Source organism: Mirounga leonina, unplaced genomic scaffold (assembly GCF_011800145.1).
Source record: "Mirounga leonina isolate KUSES-001 unplaced genomic scaffold, KU_Mleo_1.0 Mir_151, whole genome shotgun sequence".
Classification (NCBI taxonomy): domain Eukaryota; kingdom Metazoa; phylum Chordata; class Mammalia; order Carnivora; family Phocidae; genus Mirounga; species Mirounga leonina.
Genome location: NW_023270377.1, coordinates 29589351 through 29608933, shown reverse-complemented (window position 1 = coordinate 29608933; position 19583 = coordinate 29589351). Strand labels below are relative to the sequence as shown.

Here is a 19583-nt window from a genome sequence, read left to right as displayed (position 1 = left end):
ATTTGTAATGTTCTTTAATCCTATTTTAAATGGTATCATTCTCTTGATTTTGTTGTCTAACCATTCACTACTAGTACATAGAAATACAATTGACTTTTCTATATGCAACTTGTATCCTACAACATTAATAATAAAAACTATAATTCAAGAATATTGCCCTGTTCAAAAAATATACTTAATTTGTTTATCAAAAGTGTTATCAAGCCAGAATAACTTTTCTAAGTAAGATTACTGGACTTTAAAGAAAAGAATTTGATGAGATAAGCAAAAAGGGTAAGTTACTATAAGTAATTTATAAGAGAAATAAAATTAGGTTATCATCCTGCTTTTCAACAGCAACATTTTGTCATAAAAAAATGGTGTCACATATTTTAAATATCCAAGGGGATATTTATATTTATATTCAGCAAAAGTGGCTGTCAAGTATAAAAGACATACTGTTATCAATTGAAGAAACACTGTCCCATGAACTCTTCCTGAGGAATCTAGTAGATGACTGCATATTCATTGACATTAGGACTGTTGGTCTTTATTAAATATATATTTATTTTATTTTAACATATTAAATATATGGTTACTTGTAGTGCTCAGATTAAATGAGAGTGGAACTGAATTCTGGCATGGAGCTGCGATATGTTTAACAATGTAGGTATAATACAACTACAAAAATGGAGGGATGACAGGAAGAGTATATGCAAACAGGAGTTTAATTCTTTAATAATCATTTTGTGAGTGGTAGTATTTGGTATTACTATTTTGAAGCTGTTATCTATGTAATACAGAGTAGAGCAAGTTGTAATCATAGGATATTTAATTCTAGCATTCCCTGTGTCTTGAGGAGCAGGATTCTTAATGTGGAAGAAAGGAGATACATATATAATATAGAAATATAGAGGTGGTTGCAAAGGAGAGAGACCCCCCTGGAGACTTTCTGGGGTATCCTGCAAAGTTCTATTTCTTGCCCTGAGTGATAGTTACAGACATGTTTGCTTCGTAGCCGCTCTTGGATCCATAGATAGGTTTTGCACGTATTTCTATATCTTTGTTTTGTTTTATAATGGAAGGGTAAACAAACAAATGAAAAAAGGTACAACAAAACTTTCAGTATTAAATTTATCTTACACAAACCTTACAGAAATCTGCCAATAACTTTTACAAAATGTGTTTCTTTTGCGGGGGAGCTGTAGGTGGGTGACTCAACCATTCTGTTCTACCACACCGGACTTGCACCCCAGCATTAAGTAAATCATGCACTCCCATGCCCCTTTGCTTGTGTCCCTCCTTCTGACTGGAGTGTCTCATACCGTTTCTACATCTCTTCCATCCTCCTGGAACAGGTGGACAAGTTCCTTCAAAACCCAGTTCATGTGGCACCACCTTCATGATTCTCCCTCAACAGCCCTAGGCTGAATTGACTCTGACCCTTTGTACAGGTAGTATCTTTGTCTTCCCATTGAGTTGTAGTTACATGTTTATACCTCCCTAATAGTGAGTCAGGGACTGAGAATTTTTCTTTTTTTCCTTCTACTATACAATATAATATCAGTATGAGTGAATAAATCGAGTAGCCAGAATTAACAGAAAGAAAACTCACATAACCCTCAAGGAGCTTGTAGTCTAGTTCTGGAGAAATAAATAAAAAATGTTTTTGTTTTACAAAGTAATATATAAAAATTAGAGATTAATAGAGAATTTACTGAATACATGGGTTGAATAGGAGAATTGTTGAGATCAATATGGAGCTGTGAAATTGCTTAAAATGCATTTTAAATGAGTAAAGTTAAATCTTTATTCTAGAAATCTAGTCAAATATTTGATAAATGGAGAATGGGTACTCTAGGCAAAAGCAGTTGTTTTGAAAGGGACCAAACAAATGTTCAATGAACAGTAATTTGAAGAAAATTGTCACAACTGAGTCGATAATGGAATCATGAAAAATCAGGTTTCCAAGACAAAGGCTGCCTGCTATTGCCTGTTTAATTTTTTTTTTTTAAGTTTTGATTCACTGTAATAGTCAATATGTAGTTGTAAGGGACTGTTCTATATTTTTGAAATTTTTTAAATTATCCTAAAAATATATGATATAAGAATTCAAATAGTGTACCTCCAATTCCACTTTCAAGAGGTCATCACCGTTTTGAATCTTTTTGTATCCTTTCAGACATTTTCTATGCATATGCAAGAATATGTAATACATCATACAAATATCTATCTCTTTCTTGGCCCATATGTGTATGTTATTTCCTTTTAGTGTGGGAATAGGATGGCTGTATTTTTTAGCTGTACCATATGGCTTTCTAGTCCCCTATTACTGCACGTTTAGGCTATTCATCATTTTTTCACTATTTCAATATCATATAGTATGTTTTTCTTTTTTATCTTATCTGGGATTCTTTAGTTACAATAAAGACATTTATTTCATTTTCATTTATTGTCATAAAAGATAAATCTGGCCATCTGATTTTATGTTACTTTTTTGCTGCTTCTGCTTTCTATCTTTTTTAAAGATTTTTATTTATTTGAGAGAGAGAGAGACCAGGAAAAGGGGCAAAGGGAGAGGGAGAGAGAGAATCCCAAGCAGACTCCCCACTGAGCATACAGCCTGACACAGGGCTCGACCTCACAACCCTGAGATCATGACCTGAACCAAAGTCCAGCTTAACTGACTGAGCCACCCAGGCACCCCCTGTTTTCTATTTTCTATATGGTTGGAGTTTTATTTCATACATTTCTCTCTGATAATTTGTTTTTTTAGTAGCTTTTCTGTAGTAATATTTAATATACTATACCCTCTGTTTCCTGCTTTATCAACTTTCAACAGTCACTACCAATGCCTGCTCTATAAGGTGAGGTAATGAATACAATTGAATGTTAATGCTTTCTCCTACACATCCTTATTGGTTTCTGATTTTCACTAATGATTATTATTTTTATATTGTCAGAGTTTATCATATTTATGTTTTTCCATAACTATGTTGCTACAAACGTTTAACCTTTATCCTAAGGTTAAGGTACCTCTCACCTTCACACCTGTCATTCCACAGCCTTATTAAGTTGAATTCCTCATTTTGATTCAATTTTTGGTTGACTGCTTTTAATTGTTAAGTAGTTTTTCACAGTGGGTCAACAAGCTCTATTCCCTGAAATGTTTGAGAATATTCTTCTTTTGGCTTTATTTATGTTTGAGGCTAGCCTGAATTTTTAGATGACTTGATTTTTCTCCTTCTCAAAACAAAATGTATGCATACTATGTGCAATAACCCCTAATATTTTTCTCTTTTATTGTATTTAATTTTTCGAGTGCTTGTTATGACCCATTAAATTAATTTCATGTTATATAGTGTTTAAAAATTTTTTTTTAAATCTGTGCTAGAGGACATGGAGGATGTAGAGATCTAAGGTCACCAGCAACTTCAAATCCGTATGTTCTTTCAAAATATCTTCTTGCTACATCTGCTGGGTGCACACCCTGGGGGCTTGTTTTCCATGGTTTTCCATTTTGGGAGAGCAGATCACGCTGAAAGAGATCAGCTTTGCTTAGTGAAGCCTCTTAGATTATTGGTTTTATTTTGATGAGTTTGTGTTTGTTTATCTCTGCTCTGCTAATTCTGCCTTTCAGCTACAAAATAGGTTGGAGCTTCTTTTCTCTTCTCTCCTTTTACTCCAAGAAGTTTCTTCAGCGGAGGAGGAACTATATCTGTCAGAGGAAATATCTCTCTTCTAGCTCCACCTCTCCTCCAGTCTTAAGTTGGAACCTCACAGGGATTTACCCCACAATTCCAAAGTATCCTAAACCTGCCTTCAAACTATTGTTTTCTTAATACAAGTTTATTTTCTGTAATCTTGATCCTACTTTCCGTGAAATGTATACCTTGCTAGAGACGTAGGCATGTATCAACTCTTAATGAACTCCCCCTTTTGGGTTGAGTCCAAATTTCATTGCATGGTGTAAGATTTATGGTCATTTGCTAATTCCATTGTGTAGATGGAATTTTGTCTTCCCAATTTCTCAATTGTTTGTCCATTTAGAGTTTGAGGGAGGAAGTAGAGTAACCATACTCTTACTCCATCATTTACTACAATCTCTTGTTAGAAATCCTTGATCTGACAGATATGATGTAAATGTTCTTTGGGGAAGATTATCCAACAGCCTTTTAAGGTATAGATTAAAGTGGCACAAGGTGACATACCAAAAAATGTTAGAATAATCTAGGCCAGCACAATCCAATAGAACTTTCTTCAATGATGGAAGTAGTCTATATCTATCTGCATTGTCTGATATAGTAGTCATGAGCCACGTGTGGCTACTGAGCATTTGAAATGTGATTTGTGACACTGAGAAGCTGAATTTTACATTTTATTTAACTGTAATTAATTTTAATTTAAATGTATACAGCATCATGTGGCTAGTGGCCACCGTATTGGACAATGCACAGCTAGGCAATATGATGCCTAAATACTAGAGTTTGTCTAAAGAAATGGAAATAAAAGAAGATATCCAAGAGTTATAATGGAAAAAAAGAAACGACAATGCTTTTGTAAGGAAAGAGAGAGAAGAAATTGTGCTGGGGAGAATGGGGAAGCTGGTGGTACCATCCAGTAAAAAAGATATATTGTCAAGAGCTATTTTGAAAGATAGGTATTTTAACAGGTTGAGTTCCCAGTGATAAGAAGACCTTGAAGTGGAAAGGACTCTAAACAATTAGAATTCTCACACTGAATTGGGGCAAAGAGAAGTCAGAGCTACCAAAAACAAAAAAATCTATTTTCTCAACATTTCTCTCCGGAGAGAGTCTCTTCTGCCTCCATACACCCCTTTTCAGATTGCCTTGTCCTCCCCCACATGGAGAGACTCTGATATATGGCATAATAATGACGGTTCAGAGAAATTACTATTTCACCTACTGAGTGATTAATATGAAATAAGTTACTGAAACACTCAGTGGTGCAGAGAAGATCAAGGAGAAATTTAGTTTTGTTTTAGAAAGAAAAAAATACAAGATAAAATACTGCTTTGCATACACAGAGTACTTTTCATCTGAGAATCTTTGCATACCCAGCAAGCCTAATTAATGAGAAAACCTCTAAAACAGAGAAGTGATGAGATAAGGAGCACAGATACCGGTGTTCTATTTCTGTGACTTTTAAAAACCAGGCTTGGTGTTTTCTTCTTTCATTAATGCACAAGTGTAGCTTTATGCAGCAACCACGAGATGTTCATCTTTCTGCTGAATGATTTCTCATGAAGGCATCGCACTGAGGAGGCATAGTAACCACATAGAATCCCACCCCCTGACTTTATTGGTGTCCTGCGCTCTCTTTGCCATGGAAATCCATCCCTATCATTGTAGTGCAGTGAGCGTTCTCTGATAATCCAGTCTGCACTGTCCCTGAAAGGACGGTTTTGTTGCAGAAGAGAGCAAGTTATCTTCTTTATAAAAAATTATTCAAAACAAACATCCGTGCATCTAGGACTAATGTGCACTGAACGGGGACAGGCAGGGCTTCTTAACAGGTACCCTACCGTGTAATCTTCCTTTCATCTTCATTCAAAATCCCTTGGAGATTCAAGCTCCTCTTTACAAAAATATAAATTCTTCTAATTACTTATGTGTAGGATACATGATTTGATTTAGTCAAAGAGATATGCAATAATGTATCCTGGCATTTATTTTCATCTTTTGTGACTTGGGGATAGATGCTGGATTTTTGTCCTATACCTTCTTCTTCATGCTTTTTCCCCCCTTCCTTCTCTCCACTTAAAAAAAAAAAAAAAGCCATTCTGGCAAAAGAGGAAATACCTTGAAAGATAAAGATGATGGCTTTTAAAGATTTTTACAAAGAGTTTGATGTTCTGTAAAATAAAGCTAGTTGCCTTGTGCAAAAATAGCTGTTTTTGCTTGAAGGGGAGAAGGTACTGAGAGAGTTCAGTTTTTGTTTTTTTAATTCATCCAAGGTCTCTATACATGTATCCAGGCATGTACAGATCTTTCACTTCTGGCCCACAACCCTCTTGTATTCTCAGAGCCCAGGATTCAGGCTTGTCCTCATCCTCTCCTGAGTTCTTCCTCTGGCTGCCAGAGCCAGCATTGCCTGGCTTCTCTCAGAGTGCACCCTGTTTGCCCAGTGATGTAAGGTTACTTCTTTCCTCATTAGCACAGAACACCTCCTGACACCATCACATCACCATTGTCCAATAAGGTGCCACAGTGACCTTTCCATTTTAACACTTAACTGAGAATTTAGGAGAGCTGATACAACACTTTCCAGATTAAATGTCAAATTCTTAAAATTCAGATGGATTTGGAATCCACCTAGGTATATTTCCTGCTCGCATTCCCAGCAGTCTACAGAGTACACTGATTAGCAGTAGCATTTTGTAATATCACTTAAGGCTTGAGCGCCGTGGAGTTCTGCCAGTAATGGTTAATTCACTTATATGTGCTAATTCATCTCTGTCAGGAGCCTATTAATTTCTTCACTATTTTACTCTGTCCCTAGCCCCTATCTAATGAGACACCATGATCCCCATTTGTGTAACCAAAAAACTTAGTCTCTCATAAATTACCTCGGATCCCACTGCTTCCAGTGACCAGAAAGCCTCTGTATTTCTTTTTCATATTTAAATCAATTTTGCAAGCTCTTTCCTTTAAAAGAATACACTAGAACTCCAGGGTACCAAATAGTGAAATCTTAGCCAAAGTATGTGATTCTGATGGGCTCTTTAACATACATCCCTCTCCCAAGGAAGACTTCCATATTATCTTCCATACTAACTGTTCCCACAGGCACATCCATTTGTAGGAAGGGAACGTTAATAAATATCAGCCTCTGACTCTGCAGTCAGCACAGTCATCTGTGGGCAAGATGTCAAAATACATATTCCATTGCTATGAAAGTCAAGACCCCCTAACAAATAAAGGTCAGAGATATAAAATTAACCCCACTGATATGCCATTGGCATCTCTGTATGGTGTGATCTTGGGTTAACAGGAGAGTAACAGCTAAGTGACTGGCTAGGAGAAATCAACATAGATTCAGGAGAGTCTGTCATTGTATTACCACATAAAATTCACATATGTCTCTGCTACCTGTTCTACATTTTTTTCAGGATTGGAGCAAAACATCAGGAGCTAAGGGAAAAGCAGGCAAGAGGTCTTATTGATTATGCTACTGGTGCAGCTGGATCACTGCATGATATGGACGATGATGAAATGGACCCCAACTATGCCAGAGTGAACCACTTCCGGGAACCGTGTACATCAGCAAGTGTCTATAGGTCACCATCTCCACCTCGGGCTGGACCCCTGGGTTACCATCGGGATGGCCGTCGTCTCTCTCCCGAGAGAGACCACTTAGAGGGTCTCTATGCCAAGGTCAACAAACCATATCATCCGCCAGTGCCAGTTGACAGGTAATATAACTTATTGAAAGACAAATATGGCTTTAATTCCGTAAGTTTCAAGTCATCTCTCCTGCTGAAGCCGATAAAAATATATCCTTTTAATCTATTAAAACTGAAATGAGATAGTCCCCTTGGTAAGAGCTAGGCTTTGACCCACCTGTAACGTATCAGCCATCAAAAATAAAACAAAAAACCAGTCATAAGGTGGCATGAATGAATGGTAGTCGTTGAGGTCATGGTGCAACAGGGAGCAGTTTTTGAAGCGATATTGTGGCGGAGGACTAATGATGAAGACTTTGAAGGAATAATGTCCTTTCTCCTACAAGTCCTACTGTGAAAGACTTATTTGAGAAGATGTCGTGACACTGGGAGGTGAGGAGTCAGAGAATGGTGGCTTCTACGTGGGTATAATGGAGCTGGAATTACAGAGAGCTACAGAGGTGCAGAGGACCTTGAAAAGCAAGGTTGGGATTTTACACTCAAGGAAAATGTGATCCTGTATAGATGTTCATGGATTATCAGAGGTAGAAAAGGAGATAATCTTGGCAATAGGAGTTTGATGAAGTAGAGAAAGATAAGAGGTGACAAGGCCAAGGATCTTTAGGCTTAGCAGCTAAGGAAAGAGATAATAAGACCATCTGTCAGTACCTTTGAAGTAGGTAGGGAACAAAATGATTTCAACCCCACCTCCTGCCACAAATAAAATGTCTCATCTCTTGAAAGGCTGATATAAGAGAGTTTTAGTCAATATACGTTGTTAGGTGACCCCTGGAATTACACACGCAAGGAATGAGTTGACTGACCTTGGCTTAATCTGGCTGCAGCTTGAATTCTGGAGGGAGGAGGTGAGGGGGAAGGGTGGCAGGCACAAAGAGCTCTCATTCTAGATGAAAAAAAGACTTGTTTTCCAGATTTCTTTTGGTCTTGACAACCACCCAGTCCCTAGTAGTAACCAGCTTTTGTGAGCTAGCATGATACATTGCATCCGCTTACCATTTACATTTCCCCAGCTGGGTGATATTATGCACTTTCAATTAGGTTGGGGAGAGGAAGGGAAATCATGGCATTTTTATGCAGACTGTAAAGTGTAGCTTCACAAGACTGATTACCTTTCAGAGCCTTTCCAATAACCAAGTGGGAAGGAAGGAGCAATTTTTAATCCTTACTGTCAAGCTTCCAGGTTGATAGTATTAAAGAAAGATGGTCAAGTTTTTCTTTGGCATAAAATGAAAATATAAATTCCTATGACTGTGTGAGACAGCCCCAATAACTAAACGGTTAATTCAAACGACTGATTAAGAGTTGGCCTTTTCTTCTAAGCCTTCATCTAGGGTTGAATTCTTATCATGTATATGATAATACCACTCATGAGTCTCTTCTGGCCCAGACCAAAGCCAATCTTATTTTCCCTAAATCAGACAGGTCTTCATAGCAATCCCCTTTGCACATGCCCACTGCTAGAATCCCAGCACAGAGGGACTGTTTCTAGGAACCTCCAAAGCCAATAATTCCCTGTACTAATTCCATGGAAATAAACACAAGACATTCTATTTAAAAAAAAAAGTTCACTGGCCAAATGCATATGGAGAATTCTGGATTATGCCCCACCGAGCAGGTTTTCTTACTGCAGTCTTCATATCCCCAATATGCTAACATGCATTGTAAGCCTCTAAAAGGAGCATACAACAATCAGCACTATCACTTTCTAAATTTTTGTCACCTAACGCTTATTTTGTTTTTCCAGATCCTATGGTTATTCTTTGGAACAGGAGGAGACTCTATCCTAAGATAATTTTCGCCCATGTAGATTTGCCCAGTAAAGAAATTTCTTAGGGTTATGTTCACTGTAGCCAGTATAGAATGATATAAAAAAAAAATGTTATTTACTCCCCAGCCCAGACAGAGGTATAAGTGATCGTCTTTCCTTTGGCTCCCATTGTATTAATAAATGGTCTGAAGCTCTGTCTTCAGTGGAGTTTTAGTCACTTGTCATATTTTTTGGGTAATAGATCAAAGTATGACTCTTTATGCCAGAATTATCTCTATTCTGTTCTTCTCTTTCATTATATTTGAAGATCATTCTGCTCCTTGTTCTTTAAGTCTTAAAATGAGCAGGTTTTGTCTCAGCACACCATAAGCGCTCGCTCATCATCATTGTTAATATTATTACTGTCCTTTATCATGAAATTCTCAACTTGCCTGGTATGCCTGGGAACAAGGTGAGTCTAAGAGGAGTGTTGCTGTGGGCATATCTCACGTGGTGTCTGTAAGCAGGAACCATGAGTTCCAAGCCTACCCTATGTACAATTAGAGGCATGTCATTCATTTTGTCATCTGTTTGGTCTTTCATTCAGCAAACACTCATTTGGCACCTACTGTGTTCTAGCTACTGTAGTAAGTTCTAGGGAAGATACAAAGGTGATTAAGAAGTGGCCCCAGTCCAGAGAAAGTTGTATTCTAGTTAGAAGGGGATCGACACATATGGAAATAGATCGTTGCAATATAATGTAAACAGAAGAAAAAGAAATTTTTCTAACTCTGCTGATCAGGAAGGATCTTCAAAAGGGAGCAGAATTTGGACTGGCTCTAGAGGGATTAGTAAATATTGACCAGATCTGGTAGAAAAATTGTTTTCCTTATGGTATAATTAGCATATACAAGGGTAAAGTGGGCTGAAACAGCATGGCATGTTGGGGAAGCTCTGAAGCATCCAGAACATGGAGTGTGGATGGGAAAGAAAGTAATAGGAATAGGAAATGTGTCTGGAAAGATGGTTAGAGCCATATTATGAAGGAAGAGGTTCCGTCTTATGTTCTTATATATTGATTGGTAGTAGCTGTCTGGAAATCTGTGCTAAGAAGAGTTCTGAAGTTATACTGAAATCATGGTGTCTACCCTGGGCTCCAGAGGATGAGTTGAAGATGTGTGCAATCGGCATTTATTTATATATTGGCTAATCCCATGGACACTGGGAGCCATCAAAGTGTCATAATTGGGGAATGAGCTGATAGTCTTGTATTTGGGGAAAAATAGCTTTGCCAGTTTGATGGCAGACAAAGAGGAAGATAATTAGACTATAAGACAAATTAAGATATGATTACAGTATTGAAAGATGGGAAGGGCCTGGAATAAGAGAGTGGCATTGGATACAGGAAAAAAAAATAAGAAATAGCCAAAAACTTTAGCAGAGCCACAGAGGTGAGGCTTTCAAATACTTCAGGGAGGCCAATAGAAAGGGAAATAAAAGGAGGATTTAGGATATAGCCACTAAGAGGTCTTCAACTAATTTAGAGAGAACAATTTCAGTAGCTAGATAGGAGCAGAGGGAAATTGCAATGTGAGGAGAATTGATCAAGTGGTAAGAACTTAGCAAGCTTGGTGATAAAGAGAGCATTGTTGTTACAGGATGGAAGAGGTTGCAACTTTGAAGTTCCTTACATAATAGTACAGTTGACCCTTGAACAATACAGGGGTTAGGAGCACTGACCCCCACATCCGCTCGTAGAAAACTTGCGTATAACTTTTAACTCCCTAAAAACTTAACTACTAATAGCCTACTGTTGACCAAGAAGCCTTACCAATGACACAAACAATCAATTAACACATATTTTGTATTTTATATGTATTATATACTGTATTCTTACAATAAAGTAAGCTACAGGAAAAAAATGTTAGGACAATCATAAAGAAGAGAAAATACATTTATAGTACTGTGCTGTATTTATAAAAAAAAAAAGTCTGTGTATAAGTGGAACTGTGCAGCTCAAGCTAGTGTTGTTCAAGGGTCAACTGTGTTTCAGAGTTAAAAAGAGAATTCAGAGACCATCCAGAATAGCCTTTTCATATTATTAAAGAAACTGAGGCCCAGAGAAGTTTGAGTGACTTGCCCAACGTCACATAGCATGGAGTAAGGACTTTATTCTAGATTCCTTTTATGTTATACAATCTTTTCCTTACACTACAGCATTATATAGACCCATACTCTCATTTCCTAGTTAAGGGAACTAGTACCCAGATAGGTGGATTGGCATCCATTTGGCTCCCAACATGCGAATGGCAGGTTAAATCTTGGACTTTGGAATGAGGCTGACCTAGGTTCAGTCCTCTTCCAGACATTACTGCATGACTTTCAGTAAGTTGACTTTTCTGAGATGCCATTTTTCATCTTCATGCATATAATTCAATAAACATTTATTGAATCTACTGAGTGCCAGGACATGAGTTCAGTGCAGAGCTCATTGGGGAACAAGGAGGGAGATGGGTACCTTTCTCTGGAGCTTTCAGTCCACTGGAGGCTACAAAGATGCAAACAGGTAGTGAGAACACAGTGCGAAAAGTGCTTTATATGGGAAGCATAGGGTGCCTGGTGCAGCTGGAGCTGGGGGTGGGAGGCACAGAGAATGGCATGGGGGTGAGAGAAAGCATGGTGTGTTAGTGGAACTATAAGAAGCTCAGTAAAATAGAAACCTGAGTGAGAGAGTAAATGGCCAGAAATAAAAATGGGAGAGTCCAAGAGCTGGGCAAAAAGCAGAAGATATAGCTTTGGCAGGCTTTGATGGGGAGTTTGGACTTTATCCTGAGATGTGGGGCAGGATTGGGGTTAATTAAGGAAGGGCTCACTAATGTGACACATAATCCTGGCCTTCAGCCTACCATGAAATGGCCATTTATCCTCACCTCCTTATTTGCTAAAGAAGGATTATCATAATAGCCTTACATGTTATAATGGTCAAATACAATTTTGCATTTTTCATTTTTTGGTATCTCTATATAGAACAAATCTCTATCTGTCCATGTATCTCTGTGTCACAGGGACATGTCATATGTGTGGCCCACAGTGGCTTCCTAACAGAAACAACTAATTTCTGCCTCTTAACTCCCTGCTTCTCGAGGCTTGGCCCTGAATCTGCAGGCTTTCTAAGAAAAAGCTGGCTTATAAAGGATTCCTCTGTAAATGATGGTGGCTAAAACCAATCCCTATCTCTATGACAGAATCATAGGACTGGATTCTCGTGGTGCTGGTTCTCCCAGGATTCAAATATGACAGCTACTTATGGTAGAATGTGCTCATTTGTCACTGCAACCCCAGCAATTAAAGGGCTCCCACAGCATAAGAACATGAAGACTTTAGAACAGTCCCAACTAGGGGGAATAGAAGGTGTGTGTAGCACTTGACATGGCTGCAGTTTTGCATTCACTCACATGATGACTTGACATTCTTTACTAGAGGTCGCCAAATATATTTGATCACATACCCTAACTGTGAAAATGCTTTCGGGTGTTAACTCCCCAAAATATATGCCTTTGATTGTAAGTGACATACACTTACTTACCTTACTCATGATATTATATGCATTATAGATCATATTGTAAAATACAGAAGTTAGTAAGAGAATGAGACTTTTTAAGCTGTGGTAATAGTTCTATTTTCTTTCTCCCCTCAAATGTGCACACAGCCCATTTTAGAGACCACTGGTTTCCACTTCAGGATCCACAGGGATAGGGACCTTGTATGCTTTTGTTCATCATTATCTCCTCAGTTCCTAGAGCAGTCCGTACTCAATAAATATTTTTGGAATGAACGAATGAATCATTTGACAGAATCTTAGAGCTGATTGAGACTTTAGGGGGTCGAGTCTCACATCCCATCCATCAGAGGCATCTTCTCCACAAAATCCCTCACAGGATGTCATTTAACCCGTGTTGGCATACTTACAGTGACAAGAATTCATGAGACATCCCTTTTTACTTTCAGATTATTCTAATTGGTACAGAGGGGCTCACTTTGTATCCACCCAAATGCTGTCTCCATGTAACATTTACTATAGATCCTGGATTGACCTACCTGGACACAGAATCTAAGCCTCATTAGTAGCCCTTCCTTTGGATATTTGAGGTGATTGCTATGATCACCTTCATTAACAAATGTTTACTGAACTCCAAATATGTACCAGGCTCTATGTTTAGACCTGACCTTACAAAGATGAAGAAAACAAGCACATAACCTTGAGAAGTATAATCATTTATTTAGTATTAGTACAGAAATCATTCATTTAGTACAGCTATAACTTCTAATATCACTTAAGTAAAGCACTTGGAGATGTGTTTTTAGTTTCTACCTTCTCTAGCAGTCCTAATCATTTAAATTATAACCCATACCTGTAGCCTTCGTGGTAGCCATATTCTGAATATGCTCAAGTCTATTGAGTTTATGATTGCCTTCTGTTGCATGGCATGGAGAACTGGACACCATATTTCAGATATAGTGTGAAAAAAAGGCATAGAGAATCAATGAGACTCTTGCAAATCTTTTGATCTTAATTTGTTATACTTATTAATGCTGCCTTAATTTTTATGTCAGCTGTCATTATTGATGTATACTGTACTTTTTAACTAAAAGCTCTGTTTTGTTGCTATCAATTTTGAGTTACTATCAAGCCAAATATTCCCAAATATATTGTGCAAAATCCTATATTTTTACAATTATCTCTTTAAACATAGGATATTCTCTTTATCCGAGTTAAATATTTGCTTGTTAGGTTTAGCCCATTGTTGTAGCCAATAAAGATATTTTAAAGTATTGATTTTTGTCCTCTAATATATTAGCTATCCTTCCTAGGTTTATACCATCCTCATATTTAATCATTATGGACTCATCCATGCCATTGATAAGATCGTTGATCAATGTCAAGTATAATCCCTGCAACTCATCACTCAAGACCTCTATTAATCAACACTTTTTGGGATGTTCAGTTAACTATCAATCCAGTCTACTGTTATTTAGTGTGCATTCTCCAGTTCATCTGTAAACATTGTGGAAGACTTTGTCAAATACTTTAGTGATATTAAGGTACACTGTTTTTGTGAGAAACCATTGATTTACCAATCTAGAAGAAAGGGAATTACTTGTTCTTGGTGAATCCTGTAGCCTTTTTCTCTTCCTGATATTCACAAATAATGTGTCCATTTAGACTTAATTATGCAAAATAAGACTTTCTGTGGTCCAGTATAATACTAGGCACTTAATATCTGCTTATCAAATACTTACTGACTTACATACTACAGCTGTGAAATTAAGGTGGCCAACAGCAGACAGCTCCTCAGTATCCCTGTTAAGAAACCTTGATTCCCAGCAGGTATTCATCCATGTTTGTAGGAAACTTCCATTGAGTTGTATTCCACAGATCATACAAAGAAGTTTAGAAACTGTCCTTACCCTCAAGGAACTCAGTCTAACAGAGAAAACTACCTCATAAACAAATAATTACAGTATAATGTGTTCCATTAGAATAGAGGTATATAAAAGACATATTATAAAAATTATGAAATTGCATATGCATTTAATTTGGGAAAGACCAGAGACTGTGGATTACTCTTTCTAAGTAGTTGGCTCAAATATATTAATTTTTCGAAGCCTCAGTTTCCTCACTGTAAAATGGGGACAAGAGTATACCCTATTTCCTATGGATTGTTTGTAGAATAAATGAAATTATCCCAGTGCCTAGTTCAATAAAAATTGACTGTAACAATTTAGGAAGGTCATTAGACTATGTATTATTGGACAATATTATATATTATTGGGCTAAGTATTAAGAAAGTTACTGAACTAAATACAACTATTTGGGAAGGCTATTGATTATATTTAGCTGCTGACCCTTAAAATCATGGGTTTGGGAACCTGTTAGATTCTGTTTCATGGTCACATAGTTGATGGTTAATTCCTAATTCTAGCCCAAACTCTTGCTGGTATATTTCAATCATAAGAATTAGAAGGTAGAAACAGAAAAGAAAATGAGGGTTTAAAAGGCATGAAAACTAGAAAACAGTTCAGATTCTTTTATATCAATCATATCATCTATATATGTGAAAAGCACAGTTATTACACATTTACCTACTCTGTCGATTGCTCGTTAAAAACCATTCCTACCTCATTAGATGTCCCTAAACTTGTCATCAGAACTAACGCTGTCTTCCTGCCCCTTGAATCTCCATTTGGTTCAGGCTCGAGCTCATGCACAGTCCATAGGATGAACTAGCCCAATTTTCTGTGAGTCCCAGAAGAGCTGTCATTAACAGTAGTGTGTCAAATCATACCCTATTTGGCTGTAAACAACCAAAATCCCAACCTATATATTTGTCTCACCCTTTTAAGAATTTAGGTGGTTTGGGCCTCATTAAGTGACCTCTTTTCATTTTTCTCCTCTGCTTTCCCCAGTAGTTAGACTGTTTTTTCACGTTACATCATGATTCCAAGAAACCTGTTGCAACTCTAGGCTTTGGGTCCACTTTCCAAGGAGAAAGGGATAAATACTCCAGTCAAGTCCATCCCTTTGAAAAAAATCTCACAGAAGACCCTAACAACTTCTCCCTGGCAAAAACTATATTTAAAAGTCTCTTCTAGGTGCAAGAGGGTATTGAGAAATAGTATTTCATCTTCACTAAACAAAGACAAGGGAGAAAGGAGTTGCAAGTAGCTTGTAGGGAGCCATCCTATGGCATCCACCACAAATAGATTACCTCTAGATGACTTGTCTTCTTTTGTTTTCACTTCCATTAATAATGCAAAAGTTATAGATTAATGCTACATAGCACTCTGTTCAAATATATTATTAACTTCCTGTGGGAGGCTATCCTTATTATGTAGACCCTCTTTCATAGCTGAGACAGAAATATTTCAGTCTGAGTAACTTCTAATATCACTTAAGTAAAGCAGGTGGAGGACATACATTCTTAGTTTTAATGACCACTGAAAAGTATGTTTTGGAAAATTCTAAGATAAGGGTGATGAAGGATAGAAAAAGTGTTAATAGGAAAGCTTCCTAGCCACCTAGCTGTGTGAACAGCTGGGTGTGAAAATATCTTGTGCTATTTGGGCAATGCAGGATAATTGATACCTAGTTTCTTGATTTCAGAGATTTGGCACCTCATTGAGGCACGACTCTGTCATTCACTGTTCATGCCTCTGTTGGTATGTGTCCCCACTCTCTCTCTAGTGATTGTTCCTTTTATTTCTACTTCAGTTTAATGGCTTTCTGCTCTCACGTCTGACTCACAGTTTTGCTAGGCTGTGTGTAGGAAGTTTAACAGTGATGACTTGGAGATATGTTTTTAGTTTCTACAAACAGAGCCAACGTGATCTCATTTCAGTTTGGGAATCCCAGTGATAAATGCCATTTCCATAGAGAGTTAAAATTCATCAGTTGAACAAAGCAATCAGTTTTTTTTTTTCTTAGAACATATTACCATCAATTTTTAAGTGACTTTTAAACAATAATGAGAAATCTCTTAATGAAACCATCTCTATGACCAGATAAGTGCTAATAATAACTGATATACCATTAACTCTACTTTCTTCCATCCCCACTCTTTAAAACTTGATGTTCTCATTAATTTTTTTCTTTTCCGTCTTCTGAGAGCCCTACTCTTGGGATTATGCTAGACTTGTGTCTGCCTAAGTTGTCAGCTTCCAGGGTGACAAATGTAGATAACCTTCTCCTCTATTATACATGAGCTAGACAAGGAGGGTTGGTACTTAGTGACCATCCATCTGCAAGACCTCCACCCCCTTGCCATCTTCAGCCCTACTGGTAGTAAGTGGACATGTTTGAGGAGTGCTTGCCAAAGGATTACTCTGATTTCCTAAAGCTGTCATTTAAGAACTGACTGGACTGTTTTTCAAACAAATGACCTGATCCTTAAGGTATATTTATCTAACTTATCCAGTTTACAAAGAGGAGGTGGGAGGAAGTGTGCAGAATTTCTTTAGACATATAAATAACACAAAGAGAATAGAACTGAATACAGTCTCTGTCCTCCTGAGGGATACAGCTGATATTTTGGAATATTAATGGTGGCATGCTGTAATAAGGGTAAGCCAAAGATGCTGTAGGAGCTCCTGACAGGGCACTGAATGCAGATCTGGGTGGTCAAACAAGGCTCTTTGAAGGAATATATATTCTGACCTAAAGAACAAGCAGAAATCAGTTGTGCAGGCAGAAGAGCATGTGCAAAGACCCAAAGAGAAAACATGGTGCATTTAGGGTAGTAATTGCATATATCAGAAGATCTGGAGTGTGGTACATAAATTAAGCCAGCTGTAGGCAAGAAATGAAGGTCAACATAAGCCATATTCTTAGAGGCCATATCATCTAAGATAAAATAATTGGTGTCTAGCTCAAGAGCAGCAGGGAACCCTTGAAATGGGGCTTTAGAGAGGCAAAAGAAATCCTGTAGAGTAGGTATCTATTAAAACTCGATGTTCTCGTTATTTTTTTTTTTCTTTTCCATCTTCTGAGAGCCCTACTCTTGGGATTATGCTAAAGTTGTGTCTGCCTAAGTTGTCAGCTTCCAGGGTGACAAATGTAGATAACCTATGAGAAACTGGAAGCTCAGAAAAATTAAGAAACTTGCCTATGGTGCCACAAGTAGTAAGTGATCAGAGCCAGGATTCCAACCCAGATATGACTCCAAAACCCATGTGTGAGCTTCCACCTATGCTAGGTTTTTTTCAAACTGCAGGTTGTAACCTATAAGTACATCTTGAAAACAGTGTAGTGAGCTCCATCAACATTTTTTTAAGAAAATAAGGTAGAAAAGATCATTACCTAGATTATAATAAGAATTATTTAATAATTTTTAATAAGATGCTATGTGTATGTAAAACATACATATGTGCATATCTACAAAAGGTATACATGTAGCTGAGTACTGGGACATGATGCAAAATGCATTTGTCACTATAGATTACAGTAGAAAATGGTGGAAGCCACTAAACATGTGCAAAAAGCATGCGTGTTGCTCCTTACCTGCCAGACATCCTACTGTCCCTCATTTATTCATTCGTTCATTCATTCCATTAAAAGAATAGTAGATGCCTATCATGTGCAAAGCACCTTACTCAAGACTATGGAGGTACAAGGACATATCAGAATCCTTGGGTTTTGACCAACTTCTCTGTAGTAGTGCTAGATTTGTGTTGATCTACCACACTTACTCCAGGCCTCTTGTGACCTGTGGTTTGCATTAATCTATTAGGCTAAGCCACATACCTTTTCATTACACAGTCTCTGCCGATGTTAAAGACAGATTCCAAAGTGCCCTCTTTATAAGTTCTATATTTAATGCAATGTGTAATCAGGAATAGGCCATTGTTAGGTCAATTGCTTTCCTATATTTACCTTTTCAAACAATAAATAATCAGTGGGATGAGAAAGGGCAGTAACAAATAGTTTGAATGTTAGTACTCATTAATATCCAACATCTTAAAGAGATGTTTTAATATTTATATGCTGTGGAATACCCTCCCCTCCGGAGAGCTGACTGAGGATTGATATAAACCCATCCAGAAATAGAATTCAAGAGACGTAATCTTACACAGACTTTTAATTAATCCTGAGCAAGCACTCTGGATTCCCTCAAACTTGGCCATTACTCAGCTCCTCACTTTCCAAATCGCTAAGATCTCTGAGCACAAAGCTAGGAGGAATACTCTCTTCAATGCAAATGCAGTGGATTTTCTATATCAGGGTCAGTAGGTGGTCTGGGCCTGAGCCATACCCGTCCTTAGAGCAAAGCCTGACTGGATATTCTTACGCCACTTTCTCTACTGATTTTCCCACCTTCCCACTGGCTTAGTTTCCTCACCTCTAAAGTGAGCATAAGCATAGTGCCTACATAAGACTGTTAGAAGAATTTAACTGTGTGTATGTATATGTATATATATATATGTAAGTATATATATATACAGCATACTGTATACATATAAATACAAAAAGCAGCATCTGTCAGTTAAGCATCATTTAAGTTAATATTATCTATGTTAGTATCTATGTATTTTATATCATCCTAACATTAAGATTACTATTAATCACCTAGGAATGAATTGAAGTTGGGTATAAAATTCTAAAATGTTCTTCTCCATTTAGTAGATTTTTTTTTAATTTGGTGGAACATTTCTTGCCAACATGACTCCATGTATTTTTTTTCCTTTTTTCATAACCCTATGCTTATAGTTATTATATATGGTCCTATTTTATATAGTTAAAATTATTTTTAACTCTTTATTTTGAACTTTTTATAAAGTCACAAGAAGTTGCAAATATAGTACAGAGAAATCCTTGTACTCTTCACCAAGTTTTCTCCAATAGCTGCATCAATATAATTATAGTACAACATGAAA

General features: G+C 37.3%; 1 protein-coding gene across 2 annotated transcripts in view; it reads left to right on the top strand.

The window, feature by feature from the left end:
• The window catches only part of PARD3B (par-3 family cell polarity regulator beta), a 995632-nt gene that overhangs the window by 834464 nt on the left and 141585 nt on the right, over nucleotides 1–19583 (top strand). For both annotated transcript variants that reach the window (XM_035007317.1, XM_035007318.1), the window contains exon 20: nucleotides 7112–7414. In XM_035007317.1, the coding sequence (XP_034863208.1) occupies nucleotides 7112–7414 (303 nt within the window). The remainder of the gene's footprint in view (nucleotides 1–7111; nucleotides 7415–19583) is intronic.